Source organism: Triticum urartu, chromosome 2A (genome assembly GCF_056163025.1).
Source record: "Triticum urartu cultivar PI428250 chromosome 2A, HENAU_Tu73, whole genome shotgun sequence".
Lineage (NCBI taxonomy): Eukaryota > Viridiplantae > Streptophyta > Magnoliopsida > Poales > Poaceae > Triticum > Triticum urartu.
Genome location: NC_141874.1, coordinates 462298067 through 462323810, shown reverse-complemented (window position 1 = coordinate 462323810; position 25744 = coordinate 462298067). Strand labels below are relative to the sequence as shown.

Genomic DNA, 25744 nt, shown 5'->3' with positions numbered 1-25744 from the left:
TTCGCCGTCAGAGGCATTCGCCAACCACGACAGCAGCCATCTAGAAAGATCACCCTGGGAGCTAACTGAAACCGGTGGAGAACTCCCAATTCCGAGCGCATTACCTTCCAGAATTTTGCTGAATGATGACAGTCCCAAAACCGATGATATTTTGTTTCTTCTCGACCACAAGCAACACAGAAGACTCCAGCCTTAATTCTTCGCCTGTGAACTTCTGAGCCGACCGCCAGCCCATTTCGGATCCATCTCAATGTGTGTGTTTTAACTTTTCCCGGAGCTACAGTGTCCCACAAACTCAGCCAGCCCTTGTGATTATTTCGGCAGATCCCTGCATTGTATGAATAAATAGAGGAGATGTTGACACTAAAAAAACATGTTTACCATCTATAATCCTCAATTTCTCCCTCACTCAGTAACCCCGTCATAAAAAATCTAGTGTTTTTTTTTGCAGGGATAGTGAAATACTCCCTCTGATTCTAAATATAAGTCTTTTTAGAGATTCCAATGTAGACTACATATGGAGCAAAATGAGTGAATCTACACTAAAACGCGTCTATATACATCCTATGTAGTCCGCATAGGAATTTCTAAAAAGACTTATATTTAGGAAAGGAGGGAGTATCTTCTTGACGCATAATAACTTGAGTTTACCAGAGTTGTGCACTATAACAAAGGGTACATTACTGCATTAGTAGAACACAAATCATGGATTCGTTTCAGTGAAGATACATATCATCATACTCATGGATGATAACTTGAATTTGGTGGAGCTAGGCACAAATGCACACTTTTTGTGAAGTTAGCTTATGCTAGTACAACCGAACCCAGGAAGAACACCAAATTCTTAATCAAGCCCTAAACGCAATGGGGTGAAAAACTGTGCACCTGTGTAGCAATTATGATAGCCAACTCAACATGTTTGCGGCAAATTCTGGAGAATCTGTTGGTGGTTCACATGCAACGTCATTCCAACTATGAAACTCATGAGCCGGCCGAAAATGTCCCTGTCACGGCATGTTGAGGTCAATTGGCGTTTGGTGCCTGCGCGGGCAACCAACGTTGCAGCCAATGCCGATGCCGAGGCTGAGCGTCAAATCCACCTCCCTGCTGCTTTGCTGGCTTCTAGTTACATACCTTCCTCCCTCCTGCTTCTGTTTACATGCAAGGGATCAACTCGGCGGTGAAACTGAGTGTTATGATTAATTGCAATGGATCAATCCACTTGCCTGCTCCTGCCTCGAGACCATCTCCATCAAATCCCTCTCCTCAACCGTTGCTTTCCCCTGCAAGCATGCATCAGGAACGTCATGAGCGAGCCTGACAGCAAGATGGACTTTACAGAGTCAGTGTTTCTTTTTTGCAGGAAGGTACAGAGTTAGTTGTTCCATCTTTGTGTGTGTGTGTGGCTTTGGCAGACCAATAGAACAGCAGATCCGGTGCCTCCGGTCTTTTTTCGTTTTTCTTTGGGCTTGTTGAGCTGTGCCCTCGGCAAAACCTTGTACTTCTTGCTTCTTGGTTGTGTGTGTGTGTGTGGCGGACTCGTGTGTGGTACTCGTTGCTTGTGGCGGTTTGCTTTATTTATAAAGCGGGGCGAAAGCCTTTTTCGGTAATAGAACAGCAGGCCCTGAACACATCTCGCATGAATATAAGGCGCGCATGCAGAAATATCTTGATGTCGCATACACTGGATAAATGCATCTCCCTGATTCAGTTTTATCCATTACGCACAGCTGAAATCTGGTACTCCCTTCCCCGCAAAAATAAAAATGAAAATCTGGTACTCCCTTCCCCACAAAAATAAAAATGAAAATCTGGTACTCCCTCCGATCCATATTAGTTGTACTAAAGCAGTGACAATTAATATGGATCGGAGGGAGTAGATACTAGCCAATGTGGCTGTTGGTTTATACAGTGTGAATTGGATGATTTTTTTTAAAAGGAGGCAAAAGGCTTGCCTCTGGATGATTCTTTCATAGAGCTGGATGGAGACATGTGCTGGATGTGGTAAACCTCGTAAGTACTAAAATTTAAAAAAAAATCATATTGGTATATTGAGACTCACCTTCTCCTGTAGTGTGGCGATCCTATACGCTTCCAACTGATTCCACGCAGGTGAAAGTATGTTGAATTTAAAAATGAATCCAGGGGCATATCAGACTGAAATATCTTTAAACGCCAAAATATATAAACCATATAAATCAAAATTACTAGTGATGCAACAAGTTGAGTTATACATTGGCACCGTAAGGCAAAGCACTAGTCATCTACCTGCCATGATTAGGAATTCAGATGGTGGAACCAATCTTCATCCTAATATACATCACAGATACACATCTGTGCCATCTGTTAACATGTATAGTTCTAGGACTCTCTAGGAAGTCTTGTTAGCACCGGACCTCTATTCTTTTTCTAGTACGTTGTAACGATTCCTCTCTGAATCGAACTCCTCTTTGTATGCGCTGTCGATGGGAGGTGCGCCCCAATATATAACATGTATCCGTCGGCCTCAAAGGGCAAGACGTTCCACCAAAACTTATACCATCAACCAACAGTAGAAACTTAGTTTGGCACTACTCCTTCCATTTCACCATACGACGGGTAAATTGGAAAAAAAAACTATCATTCCTTATTTATATCAAGGATTTTCCCCAAAACGTTGAGAGATCGCTCGAACTGTTTGACCAATACCTTATTAGGTGCTCTGAAGAGCATGCCCTCTTGTGAAAAATCAGTTGTTTTAATCTTCTAGACTGTCTAATATTTGTAGTAAAGCAAGATTAGGGCGTGAGTATTGTTAAACTTTCATACCAACAAGTGATTTTTATGTTGTACTAATGGGCCGATTCCCTCTCTGATGTCAGATCTGCAAATACCATGTGTTGTGCTAGGTAGACTGGTTACCAAATTCGATAGTCATTCATGGAACATAAATATCAGTGCAACTGATAAATTGTAGACTCAGATACTAAAATAAATGCTTTGGGTTTCTGTCTGAGCATGAGAAGCCTGGCACAAGTGTTACAGTAGAAATGCCCCACAAAAAAGTGTTACAGTATTAATAGGCAAGAAAGAATGTAAACTATATAAACATCTCTATGGAGTGTGATTCTCAGTTTCACATTTTATTATGTGGAGCGTGATTCCCATTTTCACTTCTTCCTTTTGATCAAAGATAGGTTAAATTTACATGGTGACAACAAAAAAACCAAAATTTCAAACTTGCATAGACATCCCAGTTCTTTTCCAGTAAAGAACCTTACTGTGTTACTTCCGCAGACCCTGAGGTACCTTGATACTTTACATGAAAAAGTCTTGAATTGGAATCTAAACGAAAATTCTGCGACGAAGATTTCCAAAATATATTTGTACTAGGAAGCTAATAAATGATATACACACCAAACACGCCTTACTGAAACATACCTTCCTGGTCTTTGCACTCCTTAGTGCATACTCTAATGTCCTTTCAATTTGGCTAAGCTGCTCGATGGTCAACTGGGATATGCTTGATTCATCAATTGACCTGCTGATAATATATATATTAATAACAGTTTGGAACTATTTGTAGTTGCAATTGCTACTTGCAGAAGCAATTTCGAGATGTTACATGTCATGAATGTTTGGCCTTCTATCTGTTGTTACTATGGGAACTTGAAAATCCTTGCTTGTTCTCTGGGAAAATGAAATGGTCATTAGCAGTACCGAGAATATTCTCAAAGCAAATGGGCATAATGTCTCATTTACTCCCTCCGTTCCAAATTACTTGTCGCAGAAATGGATGTATCTAGAACTAAAATACATCTAGATACATCCATACCTGCGACAAGTAATTCGGAACGGAGGGAGTATTTAACATCACATCACTTCAAATCACAACAATTCATTTTTATATTTTCCAGTTTTGTGAACTCATATTTTGTAACATTTCCATAGCATGATTTATGCTCTTTATTATCAGAAATAAAAAATAGTTACTGCTGTTGGAAGAGTACATGGATCTGCTCATAGAAAGGTATCTGCAGAAGAGCATCAAAACTGATTTTTGATATCCGATAACAAGTAAAGATAGACACTCTTGATAGTGTTTTAATGATGTTGATTCTGTTCTTTGTCACCTCTTTAAAAATGCTCCTTTCTTGTGCTCTTTTTTGTGCTTCTGGGAAATTCTGATAACGTTTGATGATATTCTCCATACTGCAGTGCAACAAAGGTTTGTGAATGCATAATTCTTTTGCGGGACACAGTATATCAATTTGATATTCAAGAGAAATGAGCATCAGACATAATGATGCAAAAAGTAACAAGTATGCTACAATAGTTCAGAGAACTACTTGGGCAAAAATAATCTCCACTGAGTTTTCTGGAAACAAGCTACTGATGGTATGCCTGTGCATTTTGTCGATTCGTCATGTTTCCTAGACCATCGACAGTTGCGTGCTTGTATGCTTTATGCCGGAGATATTACTTTTAAGCGTCAGGAGGGAAAAGGGGTATGAGACCATACATACAATACGTGAACTCTCTACCTATCTTGCTTTTCTTCGATCCCAATTGCTGCATATCCTGTATCAGTATCAATCTCGCGCCCAAATCCCTTGGGACTAAGGGACATTACACTTGGTATCAAAGGTCCAGATTGATCGTGGAATTGTTTGACCCTTGGCCGTAAAATATCGGTAGAAGGTAGCGAATTCGGTCTTTCAATTGTAGGAACGTTACACTTGGTATCAGAGATCCAGATCGATTGTGGAATTGTTTGACCCGTGGACGTAAAATATCGGTAGAAGGTAGGGAATTCGGTCTTTCAATTATAGGACTAAGGGATGTTACACATGGTATCAGACATCCAGATCGACCAAGATCGATCATGGAAATGTGACCCTTGGCCATAAAATTCTAGTAGAAGGTAGATAATCCGGTGTTTTGATTAGTTGATTCCTCCCTGAACACATGTAAATCTGGACGAGGTTAGTCAGATTCCCCAAGCGATTGTGATGGTGCCTCCTAACCCTCACAACACACATGTTCGTTCTCTTAGTGAGTCCTTGGGCCAATTTGTAGTGGCTCTAGCCACCCTGGCGATTCCCGATATCACGCATCAATAGATGACAGCGTGATTCAATCTAGTTCGCCGAGTAGCAATGGATCACCAATGATTTACGGCATGGAGTGCCATGGAGTGGTGGCACGGCGCGTCGGCTCAGCAGATGATGGCGCTCAGTCAAGCGATTGAGTGCATGGTGGCTATTCGGCTGATGACCCATGAAAAGGATGATGTTAATCCTCTTACGGGTCTTTTGCTTGGTAAAGGGTTGTACAAGTCTTCTCAAGCGTGCGGTGGCGGTAGATCCCGACGCCAATGGCATGAAGGATCAACGTTCACTGCTGAAGACATCCTTTTCGTAGTTCAGCGGCATGATCCGCTCATTTGGCAAGACGAATGTTTCAATTGTTCAAGTTATATATCCAAGACTTAATGTGGATCGCAGTGTCGGTGATGCACATAGAAGGCAATGTCGCGCTTTGATTCCGGGCATAGAAACTTAGCCATGATGTGTATTTGGCCCCACGTTCATGACTACAGTGTAGGCAAAGTTCAGTGCCATAGACCATCACCAATTCATGTCTTCGTTGTTATTTGTGCAACAAACGAGTATCAAGCACGATTTTAAGGAACTCTTGTAAAATATCCCAAGCCATAGCTTGCATTATGAGAAACATTGTCCAAACAGTTCATGAAAAGACTTGTAATGAGAAATCAGAGGGGATGTCACCTACTTTACCTAAAACTGTGGATAGAGCGATACTGATAGCCACTCTAAAATTGTGGACAGGGGATATTGATAGCCACTCTTCAGCAGGATGTGGCCAGATAGGTGAAACATTGGAGTCCTTACTATGATACAACCAGTAGAACCAATAGATGGAGAATGTTAGGCAATTCACTTTAAAAACATTCTCATGTCTGGCTCGATAAGGCCTAAACATGGGCATGAAGAGGCAAACAAGCTGTGAAAGGAGAGCCCATGATCTCTTAGTTTTGATACCACATTAAATTTTATGCACCAACCATCAGGACCAAAAATTGGAAGAGGTGGAGAAGATTTGGAAATCCACATATACATGGACATAAATCAACCTAGGCATGGGTAGCCCGGCCCGACGGCCCAAACCCGAAGCCCCATGGTCAAGCCGGGCTCATGTTCAAGATTGGCCCAAATCAAAAGAATGAAAAAGGCTTGACAAACCTTAGAAATAGGGTTTTATAGAAATATAGGTATATTATTGTATTTATGCAGCCCCAAATAATTAAAATAATATCATAAATACAAAAGGTGCATCTTTTAGTTGAAGGCCTGACCCGAGAAATGCCCAGGTGACAGAAAATGGACAAGCAATTTTCTTATTGAAATTGCACTTGTTACGTCTTAAACTCAAGACTTTTTGGCTTTGATACCATAATAACTCTAAACTCATGAAAAAGGTTCGACAATCCACATGTACTTCAACACCCCCTGACTTCATAAGGTCTAAAGGTAGATAGAACAAGAACAATTAATTATTTTATTTAAATTGTGAAAGCAAAGTCTTGGAGCCAGGACCTTTTGGTTCTGATACCATATTAAGATTTATGCATCAACTAGTAGAACATGAACTAATGCAGAAGGTTGGGCATTTGCATTTACTTCAACACCTCCTCTCACATCTGGATCGAGCCTAAATGGACAAGAGAGAGCAATAATCTTTTATTTTAATTATGGAATCCAATACTTGAACCAAAGATCTCTTGGCTCTAATACCCTATTAAGCTTCATTCACCAATCAATAGAACCGGAGGTTTGAACTGCTGGAGAAGGTTGGGTAATCCACAAATACTTCAACATCCCGCTTAAGTATGGCTCAATAGTGTCTCAATGTGGATAAAAGGAGAGCAAGAAACTTTTTATTTACATTGTGGGTCAACTCTTGAATCCAAGAGCTCTTAGCTTTGATATTATATAAAGTTTGATGCACCAACCAGTAGAAACCTAAGTCCAAAATAATGGAGAAGGTTGGTCAATCCACAAATTCTTTAGTAGAGGACACTGGTGTTCTGAACCACGGATTAGTTGAAATAGAGGTGAGTAGCATTTTGTAATTGGATAGATTTAGGGGTGTATCTATCATGAAAGATCCGTCAACTCAATTTTGTACATCATAGTCCTATTTTATTGCAGCAAAAGACAAGTGATTGTATTTATACTTGCCTTACAAATGAACTTTCAACGTTGCAATGAGCCAAAACATGTACATGCGTGATGAACAAATAACACCATATATTATACAAATAACCCAGTTCTACCTAGCAATATGCATTAGCGTAGTCGCCCATGTAAAATGGTTGAAACCCCGGTCACTAGCTAGTTGGAGATGATTGCCCACCTGAATCGATCGATCTAAGGACAAGTCAAAGCACATCAACAACTCAAAAACACCCCGAACACACAGATGAATCCCTCGTGTGGCATGAGGCAGAGCAAGAAGCCAAGAACAATGAGGCGCGAAGCAAAGGCATGATGGGTCTGATGAACCCCAATGACTTAGCACAAAACACAACAAGGAATAACCGTGCTTGGGTCTCAAGGTTCTCGATTGATTGAAGCCCTAAGCCTCAGGGGCCTAGTGATAAGTCTTGGAAATGCTGGGACAAAAGCAACACGAAGGCTAGCTTGACGCATGTCGAGGCCCATGGCAGTACAATATCTCTAGGGGCGTATGACTGAATAACAAGGAATATGCTGCTAGCGATAGGATGCGACGCATGCCCCTAAATTATCTGTTGTAGTGTAAGCCCAATATCAAGGAATACCAAGAAATATGGTAATAGGCATAGGAAGTAAATGACTGAATTGCCCTTTGTTGAATAATGTGACCAATCAAGACCTAAATTATCTATAGGACTATAATATTTGGTCTTGGTCTCTCCTCGCTGGTAGAGAAAAAGTGCCGCCTCCTTCAAGACATGTAATGTAGGCTACTCACACGAACCCTCAAACTTACTAAATGTCAAATAACCCTCAAGCGCACCAAACTTTATCCACGATGCATATCTAGGCAATGTAGAACTGAACCTGGGGTGCCATATATAACTCGCGAATGTAGCAAGAATGATTCATATCAAAATCCAGTAACTTATCACAGACTATACTACCACTACTACCACTCATCGCTACCTTATAGCGCAAAGTGAACCATTCCTCCCACGATGGCTCGATAAGGTCTAGACATGGACAGAAAGAGGGCAATCAAATTTTAACATAAATTGTGAAAGTCGAGACTTCAACCCAATATTGTTGGCCTTGCTACCATATTAAGTTTTAGTTAGCTGGAAAGCTCATTGTTGACCCCAAAAAAAGTTTGAAAGGACACACCAAGTTTAAGGATAATTTTCTAAGATTTGTAATGGAGGAAATCCACATTGAGCCCTAGAAACACCCATACTATCAAGAGGGGTGCTTGCCCTTGAACGATGGCTCAACACATTGCCAAAATACATCGGCGCCAAGCAGTATCCTTGATTTTTTCTTTCCCCTCTCGGAAGGCGTAGGGAAACCTTCCTTCCCTCGATCTTCGCCGGCGAGCCCATGGATTTGCCTCCCCTCCGCTTGCCGTTCTGGCGGCCGGTGGCGGCGAGGGGATTTCTGGTGGCTCATCTCCGGCTAGTAGATAGATAAGGTTTTAGTTCTCGCAGGGGCCTCGTTTGGATGGACGAGACGCTTCTTCTTTGAGTCAGTCTTACGGGCTCTGACCCTCGTCAAGTTTGTCTGCTGCGATGGATTAGACGGAGCTCCGACGTAGTTTCCTGCCAGCTTCTCAGGGCGGCGAGGTTAGGGTTTCTCTCCGTGTGTACGCAACAGCGATATTTGGTGTCAAATTCTTCAGATCGATTCAAGGATTCAACGACGACGACTATGGATCCGAGACGCTAGTCCTTAGGGGCACGTGCACGAAGACTTCCTAGCTGTCAACGACAAGGTCAGGCCGACTCCGGTATGGGAGCGACCACAGCGGCGCATCGACGACTAGCTCTGGCAGCGGCAATGGTCGTTCGGTGGTCCATGGACCTCAATGTAATCTTTATTATGTTTGAGGTGTTTTGTACTTCCAGTGAATCTTTATAATAGATCCGATCTTTTCGCAAAAAAATCACATTGCCGAAATAATCAAATATTTCCACTAAAAATATCTCATTTCACAAGTTTCAACATGCCCAGAACTATCGGACCAGTCGACCAACACCTCCAAACTGTTTGTGTGACGTGAGAGTTGGTTAAAATTCTCTTAGTTGTGGATCTAAAATTGTCGAGTTGGTTCCTGGAACCAATGGATTTAGTGATGAAATTAGAGGGTTCTTTGTTAGATTCAGAACCTCCGAGTGGAGCATGTTCGGTACTTCCGAGTCTATTAGCGTTTCTCAGCAAGAGTAGTTTCTTTATAGGTTAGGAACTTCTGAGTGGAGTTGGTCTGGAACATCTGAACTGGAGACTTAGCCATTTCTGTTAAGTCCATTTTCTGATGGACCTCAAGTAGGTTGAGTGGAGTTGGTCCATAATTTTCAATGGCTGTATCTCAACAATGGACAATATGTGCAATTGTCCAAGACCCCCGAGCATTCATGCTCGACACCTTCAAAGTGGTCATAGTTTCTAAGGTGTTTATGGATGAACCAAGTACCTCAGAGTGAATGTGCCAACCTCCGGGAACGTGGGTTTCCTATCCGCTTCAATTCTCACTCCCCTAGGCCAAATTTCTGTAAGAAATTTCAATCCCTCTAGTACATATACTTGGTATTTCACTCATAGCAATAGATTAAATGACCAACCATAACACCGAGGAGATTTAGAAGTCCAATGATCACGATTTTAAGTGTGTAAATAGTAGAAGACGACTCGATAAAACAAGTATCAACCAATAGAGAACGTTAGTAGTGTATGTAGTGAAACTGGGTAGATCTTGGTGGGATATATGAAGGAGCCTTTGGAGTCGGTGTATTAGCGGGGGTCCCAGGAGAAACTAGAATCGGTGAATGACAAGTATTTGGAGGTGGTGTGACAATAGAGTGAAGAATCAAGAATATCTTAGGATAGTGGAAGCAACAAGAGAATGTTGTGGTAGTGAAGTTATGACAAGTTTAGAAGTATGCGACTAATTGTAGGTAAGATCACAAGGATTTTGATCCTACAAACAAAAGGACATCAATAAAAATATCTCGTGTACTTTCTATTGTGTGTTAGATAAACTAGCTCGACCGTTAAAGTAGTCAACTCTATGTGCACACTAGGAAAATGAGATCATACCGAGCATATTAAAAAAACTAATCAACTTCACTAAAGATTTTGATCAATAATATGCTTGATCAAGTGTCGCATTCCATTTCCCAAGACTCCAAAAGGTCAAATTTTGATTAAATATGCACAACTAGGATGTAAGATTAAAGAGCAATGAAGAAGTGTAACATAGTTCAAGGCTTCTCCTAGGCTTCTCATATTTTATCCTATCATAAAAACAAGAACTTATAGGATGGGAGTTCAATGAAGTAGTCTAATATCCCTATTATATAAGTTCTTGGTTTTCATATTTTATCATATGCATGCATGTATACATACCGACCTTTCACCACATGAAAATACAACTTGCTATTTCTCTAACATGGTATCAGAGCATGGGTTTCCATTTTCACACAAAGTTATGCTATGATCAACTATGATTTTTGTCCAAGGACCAATCTTGATGTTTCTTCATTGTCTTGCCTCTAATTTATTCCACCATGCTACTCCTTTGACAATCCCGTCTTTAGATACCGTTGCCGCCTTTTCATACCAACATTGACAGAAGCCCCTGCAATCCCATCTATTCTAGGCGCTCCGATCCATATCGAGCTTCTGTGTCAGCACCTTGATCAGGCCGGCCTGGGGCACATCTCATGCGCCAACACCTCGATCGGGCTAAGCTAGAGCATGGGGCGCCACCCCTTGGATCGGGTCGAATTATGTTGTGATGGCACCTATCGTATCACACGTGGCCAACCACATCGCTTGCACTTAACTCATGCACCTCTTCTATGCGTGCACGTTGCTGATGATTGACCCTATTTTGATCAATCTATAGCGTTCAGTCCATTGCCGATTCCACTTGGTAGATTGATCGAGCCTGATTCCATCTTGTAAAAAAGCAAAATCGGCACAATGTCTTCATCATTATGTTTTGTTCCCATCCATCGTTGCCCAATATTTTTTACGACATTAGTACCAACAACTTTGTCGCCTACATGTGTGGTCTTCGTCTCTAGGAATTTCTCTGGCGAGGTCTCGTGCTCGGTGTGCCATGTTGCCCTTGTGGAGCCCTCACCAATGGTACTGCCAACTCCTATCCTGTCTGCTAATCATGTTGTGGTTGAAGCTGCCAAGATTGTTGATGATGTTGTTATTGGAGCCTACGGTTAGAAGGTCCCTGGTGGATATATACTCTTATTATGATGAGTTGATTGCTTATACTCAAGTGGCTTGATGATCATGCAAGTTCTATGGCTATCCTCTGTGCCAGTATCTTGTCTCATTTTTCTTTCGAGGTTGCGTGTTTCTCCACAAACTTCCAGATGTGGGCTCACCTTCGTCATCATTATCTGCCCATCCAATGATGCTTCGTACTTGTATGTGCTAAGTCGAGAGCATGACTTCAGTAGTGTGATCCACTCTCAGGGAGTTCTATGCTCAGAGTACTACCATCAAACCTCAACTGGATCCTATTCGAACCGCTAGGTGTGACTCTGCCTATCTAACTAGGCTAATCGTGATGACATCAATGTGCTTACGAGTCCTTGAAGCAGCATCGTAAGGAGTTTGAGCCATGACATGCCCAACTCTTTATGCATGTGCCTTGTGTCTCTCTTCTCGAGGCACACACTGAGAATGTGTCCTGGAGACTCGTCTGGGTGGTGATACTATCATGAACCTTCCCTCTATGCTTGCTGCACCTTTGCCTACTACACCAATTGTTGCCTTGGCTTATAATCCACTTTGAAGCCCCAACTCTTCTACCAGTTCCCATGGGAGGTGGATACCATCCTTCTCCTGATGGTGGTCGTCCTCACTGCACCTACTGCAGCAAGGATGGTAACACTGGGTCAACCTGCTTCAAGCAAAAGAGACACCTTTCACCTGGCTCTTCCACATGGGTTGGTGCTTCTACCTCGACCTCTTTAGTTGTGTCCCTGACTAACCAAGATATTGCACAACTAGCTTAAGTGTGTTCTGGTTCTTCATCAGCAAATTCCGCCACACACCGTTTAGGCACTTGGGGACCACCTTCTACACAAATAGGTATGTCTACATGGATTCTTTATTCTAGAGCATCTTTCCATATAACTTCCGATCGTCTGTTCTATCATTTATTATATCCCTAGATTCTCCTATTTATACTTTTGCCACCGGTGGTACTTCTCTTCCCATTGTTAGTCATAGCACCCTTAACACTTCATCTTTTCATGTTTATCATTGTTCATATTCTAGGCTTGCCATGCAACTCTCTTCCAGCTAGCTAGATTATTGACTCTTTCTCACATCATTCTTGATGTTGGTTTTTATTGTGTTCAGGATCGTCACACAAGAGCTCTAGTTGGGGTTGGACCCCGGTGCTATGCCTCACAGTTCCTTTGGGAGCTTAACAGGTTCATGTTTCTACCATTGCCACTGCCGCCGGTTTCTTTGCCCTGTTGCCTTGTTTACCACCTCTTTTTATAAGAGGCATCATCTTATTGGTCATTTATTGACTTAAGTTTCATCGTGGTCTTCTGGGGTCTGTCTCAGGAGGTGTATTTTTAGATTATCAGAGTTGTAAACTTGGTAAATGTAAGTGCATCTATTGACCCTTCCAGGTTTTGGAGTTTTAGCGACAAAAGTGTTTAAGAGACTAATTTGTTTGTGAGTATACATAGGTGAAAATTTCTGAATATTTGGTTCAAAGGAAACATGAAGACATTGGTGCGCTCTTCTAAAGAATTGGTGTTGGGTAACGTAGTAATTTCAAAAAAATTCCTACGCACACGCAAGATCATGGTGATGCATAGCAACGAGAGGGGAGAGTGTGATCTACGTACCCTTGTAGATCGACAACGGAAGCGTTAGCACAACGTGGTTGATGTAGTCGTACGTCTTCACGGCCCGATCGATCAAGCACCGAAACTACGGCACCTCCGAGTTCTAGCACACGTTTAGCTCGATGACGATCCCCGGACTCCGATCCAGTAAAGTGTCGGGGAAGAGTTCCGTCAGCACGACGGCGTGGTGACGTTCTTGATGTACTACCGTCGCAGGGCTTCGCCTAAGCACCGCTACAATATTATCGAGGACTATAGTGGAAGGGGGCACCGCACACGGCTAAGAATATGATCACGTGGATCAACTTGTGTCTCTAGGGGTGCTCCCTGCCTCCGTATATAAAGGATCAAAGGGGGGGTGCGGCCGGCCAGGATAGGGCGCGCCAGGAGGAGTCCTACTCCCTCCGAGAGTAGGATTCCCCCCTTTCCTATTTGGAATAGGATTCGGGAGGGGGGAAAGAGGAGAGAGAGAAGGAAGGGGGGCGCCGGCCCCCTCTCCTTGTCCTATTCGGACTAGGGGGGGGGGAGGGGCGCACGGCCCAGCACTGGCCACCTCTCCTCTCTTCCACTAAGGCCCACTAAGGCCCATATACCTCCCGGGGGGTTCCGGTAACCTCCCGGTACTCCGGTAAAATCCCGATTTCACCCGGAACACTTCCGATATCCAAATATAGGCTTCCAATATATTAATCTTTATGTCTCGGCCATTTCGAGACTCCTCGTCATGTCCGTGATCACATCCGGGACTCCGAACAAACTTCGGTACATCAAAATGCATAAACTCATAATATAACTGTCATCAAAACCTTAAGCGTGCGGACCCTACGGGTTCGAGAACAATGTAGACATGATCGAGACACGTCTCCGGTCAATAACCAATAGCGGAACCTGGATGCTCATATTGGCTCCTACATATTCTACGAAGATCTTTTATCGGTCAGGCCGCATAACAACATACGTTGTTCCCTTTGTCATCGGTATGTTACTTGCCCGAGATTCGATCGTCGGTATCTCAATACCTAGTTCAATCTCGTTACCGGCAAGTCTCTTTACTCGTTCCGTAATACATCATCTCACAACTAACTCATTAGTTGCAATGCTTGCAAGGCTTATGTGATGTGCATTACCGAGAGGGCCCAGAGATACCTCTCCGACAATCGGAGTGACAAATCCTAATCTCGAAATACGCCAACCCAACATGTACCTTTGGAGACACCTGTAGAGCACCTTTATAATCACCCAGTTACGTTGTGACGTTTGGTAGCACACAAAGTGTTCCTCCGGCAAACGGGAGTTGCATAATCTCATAGTCATAGGAACATGTATAAGTCATGAAGAAAGCAATAGCAACATACTAAACGATCGGGTGCTAAGCTAACAGAATGGGTCATGTCAATCAGATCATTCACCTAATGATGTGATCCCGTTAATCAAATAACAACTCTTTGTTCATGGTTAGGAAACATAACCATCTTTGATTAACGAGCTAGTCCAGTAGAGGCATACTAGTGACACTCTGTTTGTCTATGTATTCACACATGTATTATGTTTCCGGTTAATACAATTCTAGCATGAATAATAAACATTTATCATGATATAAGGAAATAAATAATAACTTTATTATTGCCTCTAGGGCATATTTCCTTCAATTGGAACGTGAATAATTAGTGTTTGCGGGTGATCCACTGTCGAGGAAACCTTGTGAGCGCCTTTGCGATCTTTCTCCTGGCTACTATGTGCTTCGTCTGTTTGGTTGTGTTTGCCATGTTCTTCTAACACCTTGTGAATGCATCAAACTATCTGCTCATTCTATTGAGTGTGTCTTCTTAGGATACATTGGGGAACAGAGGCAATCAATGTTAGGTTCCTGTAGATTTCCATATCTCATGATGTCACTTTTGTTGAGTCTCACCCTTTCTATCTACGTGCATCTTCTTCTTCGACCACCTCTAATGAGGCTATTTATTTATCAACTTAACCTAACACACCTATGACTATTGTATTGTCCCTTTCCACCCATCCCACTAGGTTCGCACATGCTCCCATTGTGGACCGCACGCAACCGTCCACCTCATTTGTCACTTGGGCACCCTTGTGTGGTTCCTCGTCCTGCTCTTCCTCCTTACCTTTCTGCTGCAGTTGTCATCCATGTGTTTTGGATTCTTCTGTCGTGCCTTCTTTTGACGGGCCAACATCTCATGATGCACCATCTTCTCTTGGCATGTCCCCTTCCGTCCCTTCTTTGGATGGTGATTCCTGGCTTCCTACTTATGGCTTTCACATCCATCCACTTTCGGCTACTGACTGCTATGGTTTTGCTAGCGCTGCTCTTCTCAAGTTGACTACTCACCCCCTGAAACCCTAGGCGTCTCATGGGTCACTCCTGCGACTCACAAGACAATTCCCACTCCACCTCAAGCAACCCCTCCTTCACCTTGCTTTCCCTTGCTGTTGCCAATGATGCTCCTTGATCAGGCAACAATGGTGTGAGGTGCCCCTGCCACCTCCTTCTCCTTCCCCCGCTTTCTCACTCACACGTGCTCTTCCCAACCATGGTTGCGTAGTCCTGTGCCACATCAATGGGCTATGGCCTATGGCAAGCCCCATCCCTGTCGGTCATGCCCACTGCTTGGGTGGCCACTTGTCTTTGTTGGAGGCAACACGATCCAGTTTGTGTGTGCTAAGCCTTGGGACGCGTCGACGTACCTTCATTGCAGCGGTGTGATATGCTCAAACGTATCTATAATTTTTATATGATTCATACTGCATTGATATCAATTCCATATACTTTGAGCATACTATTTACTACTTTTTATTGGACTAACATATTAATCCAATGCCCAGTGCCAATTCCTGGTTTTGGAATTTTAGAAAATTACTACAAAAAATCCAAGAAAAAATATAATAAAAGAGGTTGAGAAGTTTCGTGTGGGAAGAGGACCAGGGGCCAAGACCCAACCTCTAGTGGGGCCCACAAGGCCTAGGCGCCCCAAGGAGGCACCCACCTTATAGGGGCGCCTACGGCCCCTGGGGCACCCCCTAGGTGGCTCCGGTGCCCGATGGTCTATATACATCCTAAAAATTCTACCTTAATTATCTATCATTTTTCACCATCGCTACATCGCTTTTTTGAGACGAACTTTGTTTTCAGCCATGATCATGTACTCTACCGGAGGGGGAAGTCATCCCCATCATCATCAACCTCGATCCTTGGACTACGGGTTCATGACAGTAGCCAAGTTTTAATCTCTCCCCTTGATGTGTTTAGATGATTAATACAATAGCCATATGAGCTAATCTACATGATTATTAATCTGATGTACTCATAGCGGTGATGTAGATCATGTGATGAATTATTCTTCCATGTTTAGATTTATTAATGCCATCTTGTTTGATCTACTAATGGACTGCATGAGGCAAGAATGATGTAGCATAAGGCCACACACTAACGTGTTGCAGCCTACTGAAAGACAAGATCAAGCACATACATGTTGAGGCCGTCCTAGCCTGAGGATGAGCTTGCCCAGCTAAATATAAGTTGTCATTTAAAAAAAGAATGAATTAGACTAACTCCACAAGGTCACAGTAGTATCTTTGGCATAGGGGGCTAAACCTGAATTTTTTTTTGTGAGCTTTTGACGCCCGACAAAACCACAGTTGTTGAAATTCTAATGCAAGGCCTGCTTCCTGCTGCGCTGGGGATTTTTCTATGTCCATGTTGAGTTGTTGGTTGAACTAAGAATGTTAACGAAAAAAACAAATATCATATATGACTTTGTTTTTAACAAGAACCGTGGTGAGCCCCAAACACTATTTTAGTACAATATTTTTAAAATCTAGAAACTATCCAAATATCCCCACTCGAACAAGCCCAAAAATATAATAGTTGTTGCGAAGGTATGCTATCTCTCTCCGAATTTTGTGACCGGTATTGGCTAAACTTTACCGAGTTCCTAATTTCTTTTAAGGAGAAGTTCGTAATTTTATTTTGTTTCATGGAGGAAAGTATGTTGATGTAGGTAAAGAAATATTCTATAAGATTAGCATGTCCTATTTCGATAATTTTGGATCTTAAAAAAATGTGACTAAAATTTGCATGAACAACGAATGTATTTTTGCACATATTATTATAAATAAACTTGAATATAAACTGATTTTTCCCGTTGCAACGCACGGGCATTTGTGCTAGTATTAATCCAATGCCTAGTGCCAATTCCTGTTTTTGGAATTTTAGAAAATTACTACAAAAAATCCAAGAAAAAAATATAATAAAAGAGGTTGAGAAGTTTCGTGTGGGAAGAGGACCAGGGGCCAAGACCCAACCTCTAGTGGGGCCCACAAGGCCTAGGCGCCCCAAGGAGGCACCCACCTTATAGGGGCGCCTACGGCCCCTGGGGCACCCCCTAGGTGGCTTCGGTGCCCGATGGTCTATATACATTCTAAAAATTCTACCTTAATTATCTATCATTTTTCACCATCGCTACATCGCTTTTTTGAGACGAACTTTGTTTTCAGCCATGATCATGTACTCTACCGGAGGGGGAAGTCATCCCCATCATCATCAACCTCGATCCTTGGACTACGGGTTCATGACAGTAGCCAAGTTTTAATCTCTCCCCTTGATGTGTTTAGATGATCAATACAATAGCCATATGAGCTAATCTACATGATTATTAATCTGATGTACTCATAGCGGTGATGCAGATCATGTGATGAATTATTCTTTCATGTTTAGATTTATTAATGCCATCTTGTTTGATCTACTGATGTATATTTCTCTTCGATTACTTGTTTACTCTTGGCTAGTTTATATTGGTAATCAGTAGTGGGAGAGGTGTGCACTAGTTGGGTTCAATATTGCAAATAATCTACCATAGTGACAAAAGGTGGATAAGGCGTGTATAGAATTCTTGCCACTAAGGGTTAGGGTTTATTAGAGGGTCCATTGGAATCTCATAAATAACAGTATGTCATCTTGCTCAAAGCAATTACATGTGTTCACACTTAATGCCCAGATGGTATGATCTATGGACGGGCTATTTAGCTATAAGATGAGTATCTCAGTCTAACAGTATTATGAACGTACTATTTGTGTAGAATCAACACATTCATATGTTTGACATGAGCATGAAATATTTCATTGTGTACATTTGCACTTGTTTATGTCACTTACCACACTTTTATCTATTGGAAAGTTACACTTGGTGAACTTATGAACCTTGGTCTAGTTTTTAGCATAAGAATCACCTTTGAACAACTTTTATACGCACTTTTATACTTTTATACGGACTTTTATTTTTGTTTTATTCCGAAAATACAAAAAATATTATCTATCACTTTATCCTTTTACAATCTTGATAGCAAGATTAGCAAGGTCGACACCCTTGTTAGCACTATTGGGGACACAAATGAAATTTTATTTGTGTTGCACAGTCTTCAACTTTTGCAGGATACTGGTACTTCCATGGATTGATACCGCTATGTTCTAGGTGTTGTATACATCGCTCCTTGGCCACCTCACCTTCATATCGATAGCTTTGTGGGAGGCATTGTGGTGAGTGGTAGGGGGGAGGGGGTCATTTCTTGAGTGAAAGCTCTGTCCGATGGTGCTGGTGTCGGTGACGACAACACTCTTGAGTGACATTCCCTTCCTTGGAGGTGTCATTGTGGGGTGTCCTCCTTTGCCTTGGGATCTGGGAGAAAACCCTTTGTCCGGCTTTCCAGACCAGATGGTGGTGACGTTGTGGTGTCGTTCCCTTCTTGGAAACTCCCTCTCATGAGCAAGGTCCATTCCTGGTGGTTTTTGGGCGTGTGGTTCACAGACAACAACTTCTTCTCTTCATGCAGACGGTTTCATGGTCTCAGTGTTGGTGCTATCATGGGGAGCTAGGCTTAGTGAGATGGTTCCTGTCGTCATTGCCCATACTAGCTATAGGGTGAGCATCCCCATCGTTTGACCGTTCCGCAACCTTCAAGCCAGGGCAAGGTAGCGAGGGGCTCCTTTCGGCGATGTGGTCGGATGTGAGTTGATGGAGATATCATGGCCTCCATTAATGGCTAGTCTCCTCACATAGCCTCTTTCTTTGCTTGGGTCCTTCGATCGCATCTCAGGGCTCCGACTCTTGGGCTTTATTGTTGCTCTTGCGAACTCTTGTATCTTATTATTGTTTTTTTGTGGCATGTGTCGTGTTATGTTTTTCTGTTTGACAGTAAGAGCTTCATTAATTTAAAGTTGGTTGGTCGCCTTTTTCCTAAAAATGTTGTGTTCATGGAGAATGGCTTCCTCCTGATGTTTGTCCCCTCACTTGTAAGTGGGTCTGCAAGGTTAAGACTCGCTTTGATGTTCCAAGGCTCGTCTTGTGGCCCTTGTCTTTTAGTAGAAGCACGGCCATGGCTATGCTAAGATATTTGATGTTGTGCCCCCCATAACCAATGTCCGCACCCTTCTTGTTGTGGCTTTTATTCGCCACTCATCTCTCTCTCAAATTGTCATACAAAATTCCTTTCTTTATGGCAAGCTGCATGAGGAGGTCTGTATATATGCAACCACAACCTAGGTATTCTATTCTGGATTGCTTGGGGTGTTGTCTTCGTTGCTCTTCATATGGCCTTAATAAAAGCCCCATGTATCTAGTTTGAGCACTTCACCTCATTGGTCACTGATGTTGGTTTCTCGACAAGTATGATCAAGATCACATGCCCTTTGTCCAACTTTCGTCATGTAGTCAGGCTCTTCTTTTACATGTTCATGACAAGAACATCACTAGTGATGACACTATTTACATTGCCTTTATGGATGCTCGTCTTAACGAGTAGTTTCTTATGTATGATGTTGGTCCACTTTGCTACTTCGGATTGAGGTTTCTTCTAGCTCAGATGGCTTCTTTATATCCCAAAGTGCATTCGAGATCTTCTCTTATCGATGAGCGCACTAGTGTTGTCGCCATCTTGCTAGGAGTCTTGCCTATATCTACTTGTGTCTCATCCAGATATCTTTTATCTTGTTCACGTTGTGGGTTAGTTCATCTTTGCTCCCACTTTAGTTCACTATAGTCACCTACTTTAAGTACTATGATATCTCCATGGGACCTCTTCACACCGTCTTCTCTTTCTAGGTTCCATTTCATTATAGCTCCAGGCCTATTCGAATGGCAATCGGCTAGCGAGCCCTAAGATTGCCACATGTTTTCCGCTTACCTCTTGGTGTGGGTTCTCTCACTGCCTAGAAAACGAAGATACATATTGTAGTTTCCCATTCATGTGCAGAGCCTGAGTTGTAGGCTATGACTCTTTTGCAACAAGGATAACTTTTCTATTGTGGATCCTTGAGGATTTGGGTGATTCTATGACTACATCAAATCCTTTTTCATCCAACAATATACGTGTTATCAATATAGTGTGTGATCATATGAAGCATCAACTCACCAAAGATATTGGTGTCGATTCTTCTTTCATGTGGTCCCATGTGCATGATTAGGTGATTGCTCCACAATATGTGCCTTCCGGCTACAATTAATAGATTACTTCATGAAAGCTCAAACTAGAGCACATCACAACTTTTATCTCTTAAAACTCAGTGTGTTGATCCACCACGAGTCTGCTGAGTGCTAGAGTTGTACATAATATCTGTGTAATATTTCCACGGTATAAAGCAGTTTCCGCATATTTTATCGTGCCTATATGTGTATATAAACTGGCCTATGGCCTGACAGGAATACATGTCACTATTTTCGCAACACCTATAACCTCTGAAGATAAAATAGAGTATTAAAACACATTCCTAACCATTCTTCAGGCATATAGAGTGACCAAATGTAAAAAGGGTGCCTCATAGTTAGGCGTTTCATCTTCCCCGGGAGTTCAAATAGGTATGTCCATGTGAACTTCCATGGAGTTTCTTGATGTGAACCCTAAAAGGTTATGGAGATTATGTGTCCAATTATCAAGAGTACTAGGAGAGAAAAGAGTACCACAAGTAAAGCACTTGCTTTGATGTGAGTTTATAGGTATAACTTTTTTGTAAATCAATTAGTACCATGTGAGTCAAGACAAAATTTTGTGTACATGTTAAAACATGCATAGGCCCACAAGTTTTAATGTCCTGCTTTTCTCAGGACTCTCCCAATACATGTTTCTTAGCATGATTTCTTAGGTATTTTGCTAATGTGGCATATGTTATACAAAAGCTAGGTTATGGGCTCATGGTGTCAAATGATTATCGATATTTACATGCTATTTGTAGCTCCCTCACTCCCCGCTGAATCTAATACGGAAGCTAGTATTAGAAACAACCAAGGTAGTGTACAATTGTATCCTTACACCAGGTATCATTGTGATCTGGATCGCCATGCACCTTACACTATGATATCTATGTCGCATTGAGATTTCTCACCGAACCACTCTACCATCAAACTTTCCCTTGCCTTGGCCTCACGAGTTTGATTCCATAAAGTGAGTTAGATCTTATACCATGGTAATGGGGGATCAAAAGCAAGTGACCTTGAGGTAAACAAAACTGAACAAGATGGAAAAAGTGAGTAGGGTCCTTAAGAGTCTAATAATTGGTGTATGAATGGTGAGGAGGTTAGTGAGAGAAGTATGATCAAGAAGATCATGTATATACTTCTCTTAGGATAAGAAGGGGCCAAGAAAATAGAACATAAAAACAACATTGACCCCAAGAGTTGCTCACTAAGACTACGACCATTTACAAAGGCAATGTATTATGAACATAAATATGAGAAAAAGAGTTCAACCACAAGATTGAGCCCAGGTAAAAGGCAAAGGATTAGGCCTTCTTTACAATATAAGCCTTCCAAACCTTAGTTGACATACTTCTTCATGAAGGCACCGACTTGAGCTCTCCAAACCTACTGTTATTGATCCACCATGAGTATGGGGTGGGGAGGGGAGGTGTTAGACATATATTAGTGCAATATATGTATCAATATACAAAAATCAATGTTATATATTGGCTAAAGCCCCACACAATTCATGAGTTTCTATCCCCCATAATACTTATCTCTAAAAATGATCAAGCTATGACGGAAAATGCTTTCTGACTCAAGGAAAATGGTCAAGGCATGGATGGGTTCAGACTCACTTGAACCAGGAGATGACAAGGCATTAGTTTGCTGGATTTTTCATCAGCAAACACATGGCACAAATTCTTTGTTGTGTATATGCGGATGACATGTTGCAATGGTTATGCTTGTGCTTTGTAAAGGGTCTAGTTCTTGCAAATGTATTTCCCTTTTTGTATGCATTATCCTTTATGTCGCATATGTTGCGAAGTTTCCAATGGTGTTTTTTGTATGTAACTCTTACATTGAATGCATTGTTTGAAATGTTGTGATATTAATGAACTTTCTTTAGATTGTGGAGAGAAATTTTGCAACAATATTGCCTGTGCACAACAAAATTGTTGCATGAGGAAATATTTTATTGTAGAAATCAATTACTATAAGGTAATTACTTGATTCAAACTAGACGGAGTGGGAGGTGGCTGATTATTATTTCCATTAGCCTAACCGACACCTAGCTTTTCACTTACTATATTATCTACACAAGCTCTACTGGTCAGGTATAGCTCATGTTGTATCCAAGTTTGAAAAATAATTTATGGTGCAACATGCAAACATATATTGCCAAGCTCAAGACATACATTACATATGTGATAACAAAGTACAAATCTCAAGATGAACTCTAAAAAGCAAATTCTCCATTAAATGCACATGAAATCATAGGGATATTCACTTCACTAGATAATCCTTTATGATCTAGCATTATTTGTCGGCTTGCAGATCTTACTCCGACTATAATAACTGCCAATATATCATTACATATACACCCAAATTTCTCCATAGTTTAACACTCTTAATCCCTCTCCCTCTCCCTCTGTGTGTGTGTGTGTGTGTGTCTGTGTGTGTGTGTGATATGCTTAATGTATGAAAACATATTAGTAGGTGCAGATATAGACCAACCTAAGGCGCGCTCATAGTACATAGTATAGTATCATGCATTGTTTTGCATGGCACTGATACTAGCATCTTCTCTTCCTCAATTAATACTATGTCATGTCACCAATATGCTTAGTTGGCATTACATGTGTCTGCATGATATTATCTATGATATTCCCATTGTGAGGTAGTTAGGCGCGCGAGAGAGCCTAGATGATGAATATAAGAAACTTAATATCATATCTCTCAGAAGAAGATTTTTTTTTAACTAATTATCACACATATTAGTGTTGACTTGGTTATAAATTGCGGTTTCGTCAATATGATAACTTAGATAGTTTGCGGGCATTTATATCAAATTAATTTCGCAATGCAACGTCATACATATTTGCCCCTTGATGGAGTACACAAGTAGAGAGAAATGCAAATGAGTGAGAATTGGTTCAATCACTATCAGTTTACCATTAGAGTTTGTTTTTGTAAACCACAATCTTGGTTGAAATAACTACAAATAAATAGTGTCCCATATTAATTTAGTATAGTCTGTTGGAGTTACATGATACACCACTTAACTCATAATACCAAAATGTTATAATTGAATCACTCAACTCTAATGTCTCTATCCTCACATGGACACATACAGTCATACACATGTTATATTTGTACTCGTTTATACTTGAGGACTACATCTTGTCACAAGCTTAGCATTTTATTGATAGATATGTCCTTTTATAGAACTTTATAAACCGGCCTTCTTAAGTTACTGACATAGTGAAATTATCTAGCCCGACACATGTACTATAACAACTAAGTTAATTTTAGATTTGCTTTGCTTGCTATTACCAAGTGCACACAACTAGTCTAGCATGGATTCTTCATGAACTAGAAACGTAATGCACCTATCAAAGCTCTTACTAGCGACATATAGGTGCATAGATATTTTGTTTTGGATGCCATGCAAGATACAAAGCTTATGCATGCATTATCTCCTCCCTGTTGACATGCATGATGCATGCACTTATGTTGCCTGTGGTTAAGCATTATGGATATGACGATGACAAGATTATTGCTAATAGAGTCTTCATATTGTTGTGATAATAATATTTAAGCAACAAGGATTTAGGCACCTAGCCACTATTATATTGCACATTGATCATATACGTATTCCAACTATAGGTTTCATAATTATAATCTCGGTTTTCTTACATCCTACCTCTACTTAGAAACAAGAACTATTTTGATGGCAAAACATAGTTTTGTAAATTGGTACACATTTTCTGCTTAGAAATTAACCAGGGATTTCAAATAATTTGGTTAGCAGTCAACAAGAAATAAGCTAACTTTAACAGGTTTTGAATGCCTTTCAGAAGCAACAAAACGAAAGGACCGACGCCTGATCCTGGCACCATATATACTACTTCCGGCTACAGTCGGTTATCTCTAGTACAAGAAGAAAAAGAAGCAGACCGCTGCCATAAACTCTTAAAGACTGCGATCCTAGGTACTAAACCCACCAGCAGCTCTTACGTAATTCTAGTTCCATTCATATCAGCTGTAGTTCACGGAAGCATAAAATACTGTAGTGTGCACTGTGCTACTGTAGTGTAGTACTAGTTACAGTTGGAACGCCGGCAGAAAAATAAAGTAGAGATGACCCGAATCTCAGACAGTTAAGTAAATAAATTCGCCGTAGTGTAGTGTACTGTGCAGTAGAGCAGTACTGTGCATCGTGATCTCGCCTACTACGTGCGCAAGAAAAATATAGCTAACGAGCGGGGCATGAGATGCGCCGTGGAGTCGCGTATTCACACGGGAAAAATACCATTCGAAACATTGGCCTAATTGGATTGTAATCGAGAGAGCAAATAGCCGGAAGAAAAGACAGGGATCGGAGGAACAGGCACATACGTCGCGGGCGCGGCGAAGCGTTGGAAGGTGCCGTCGAAGGGGCTGATGACGAGGAGGCCGACGTCGGCGTCGCAGAGCATGGCGAGCTCCTCCGCCTTCTTAACCAGCCCCGCCCGCCGCTTCCTAAAGCAGATCCCCCGCCGCCTCCGATCCTCGATCCGCCGCAGCACCACGCGCCCCCGCTGCCGCGCCATCCTCCTTCTCCCCGACAGAACGAAACGGAGCTGCGCGGCTTATGTAGCCGCAGGCAGCAGCGCTTCATGGCTCCTCCACCCCTGCTCCCCTCGCCGTCGCTTTGCCGGATTCGCTCCCCACCGGCCGGGCTAGGGAATCTAGGCTGGGATCGATCGGGCCGAAATTTGGTTGCTCTCTGCCTCTGTCTGTTGGGTTAGTCGAACGCGCTTAAATCAAGGATCCAAATTTGGCTCCGGATTGGGTCGGCGGCGAGATCTGGGCCCACGGGATATAGGGCACGCGACGCGAATGCCAACGTCAGGTACAATCGCGTTGTCGGACCACGAGTGGTTTCCAGGCCGAGCCCCTCGACCCCACCGCGCAGACAGAGATCAAAGCGCTCGCACGCACGCTGCGTAGAGTGTGTTGCGACTGACACGAGTGCTGTAACATTGGACTTGTACGGTCGGTCAGCCCAGCTAAGGAAGAGACCCCCGATGCACTGCATTTGGCTTATCCGTGGTGTGCACGCGCGAGGCAGCGAGAACGTTCCGGAGCAGTGCAGTTTCCC

General features: G+C 42.1%; 1 protein-coding gene across 4 annotated transcripts; it reads right to left on the bottom strand.

Moving 5' to 3' along the window:
* Positions 1 to 191: 191 nt before the first annotated feature.
* LOC125537910 (MADS-box transcription factor 51-like) lies at positions 192 to 25534 on the bottom strand. 4 transcript variants are annotated; one of them, XM_087544098.1, is made up of 8 exons: positions 25000 to 25534; positions 4113 to 4191; positions 3605 to 3669; positions 3421 to 3523; positions 2063 to 2098; positions 1227 to 1283; positions 886 to 1151; positions 192 to 328 (listed from the first exon to the last, which is right to left on the bottom strand). In XM_087544098.1, exons 1-7 carry the CDS (start codon positions 25191 to 25193, stop codon positions 1008 to 1010), a joined length of 678 nt encoding a protein of 225 aa, XP_087400224.1. In that variant the 5' UTR covers positions 25194 to 25534; the 3' UTR covers positions 192 to 328; positions 886 to 1007. The 4 variants fall into 4 exon arrangements, with proteins under 4 accessions (XP_087400224.1, XP_087400226.1, XP_087400223.1 ...); XM_087544100.1 differs by having other exon boundaries at positions 3421 to 3520; positions 25000 to 25532; XM_087544097.1 differs by lacking the exon at positions 192 to 328 and adding an exon at positions 21954 to 22005 and having other exon boundaries at positions 1151 to 1283.
* Positions 25535 to 25744: the final 210 nt, after the last annotated feature.

Bases quoted from the DNA above. Each gene is read 5' to 3' on its own strand.
- LOC125537910 (XM_087544097.1), bottom strand. From the start codon at position 25,261: ATGAAGCGCTGCTGCCTGCGGCTACATAAGCCGCGCAGCTCCGTTTCG. The intron at 4,192-21,953 runs GTTTGGAAGGCT...GTTGCACTGCAG, and splicing joins GAAGAAGTATGTCAACTAAG to TATGGAGAATATCATCAAAC. The intron at 1,284-2,062 runs GTGAGTCTCAAT...GCATGCTTGCAG, and splicing joins TCGCCACACTACAGGAGAAG to GGGAAAGCAACGGTTGAGGA.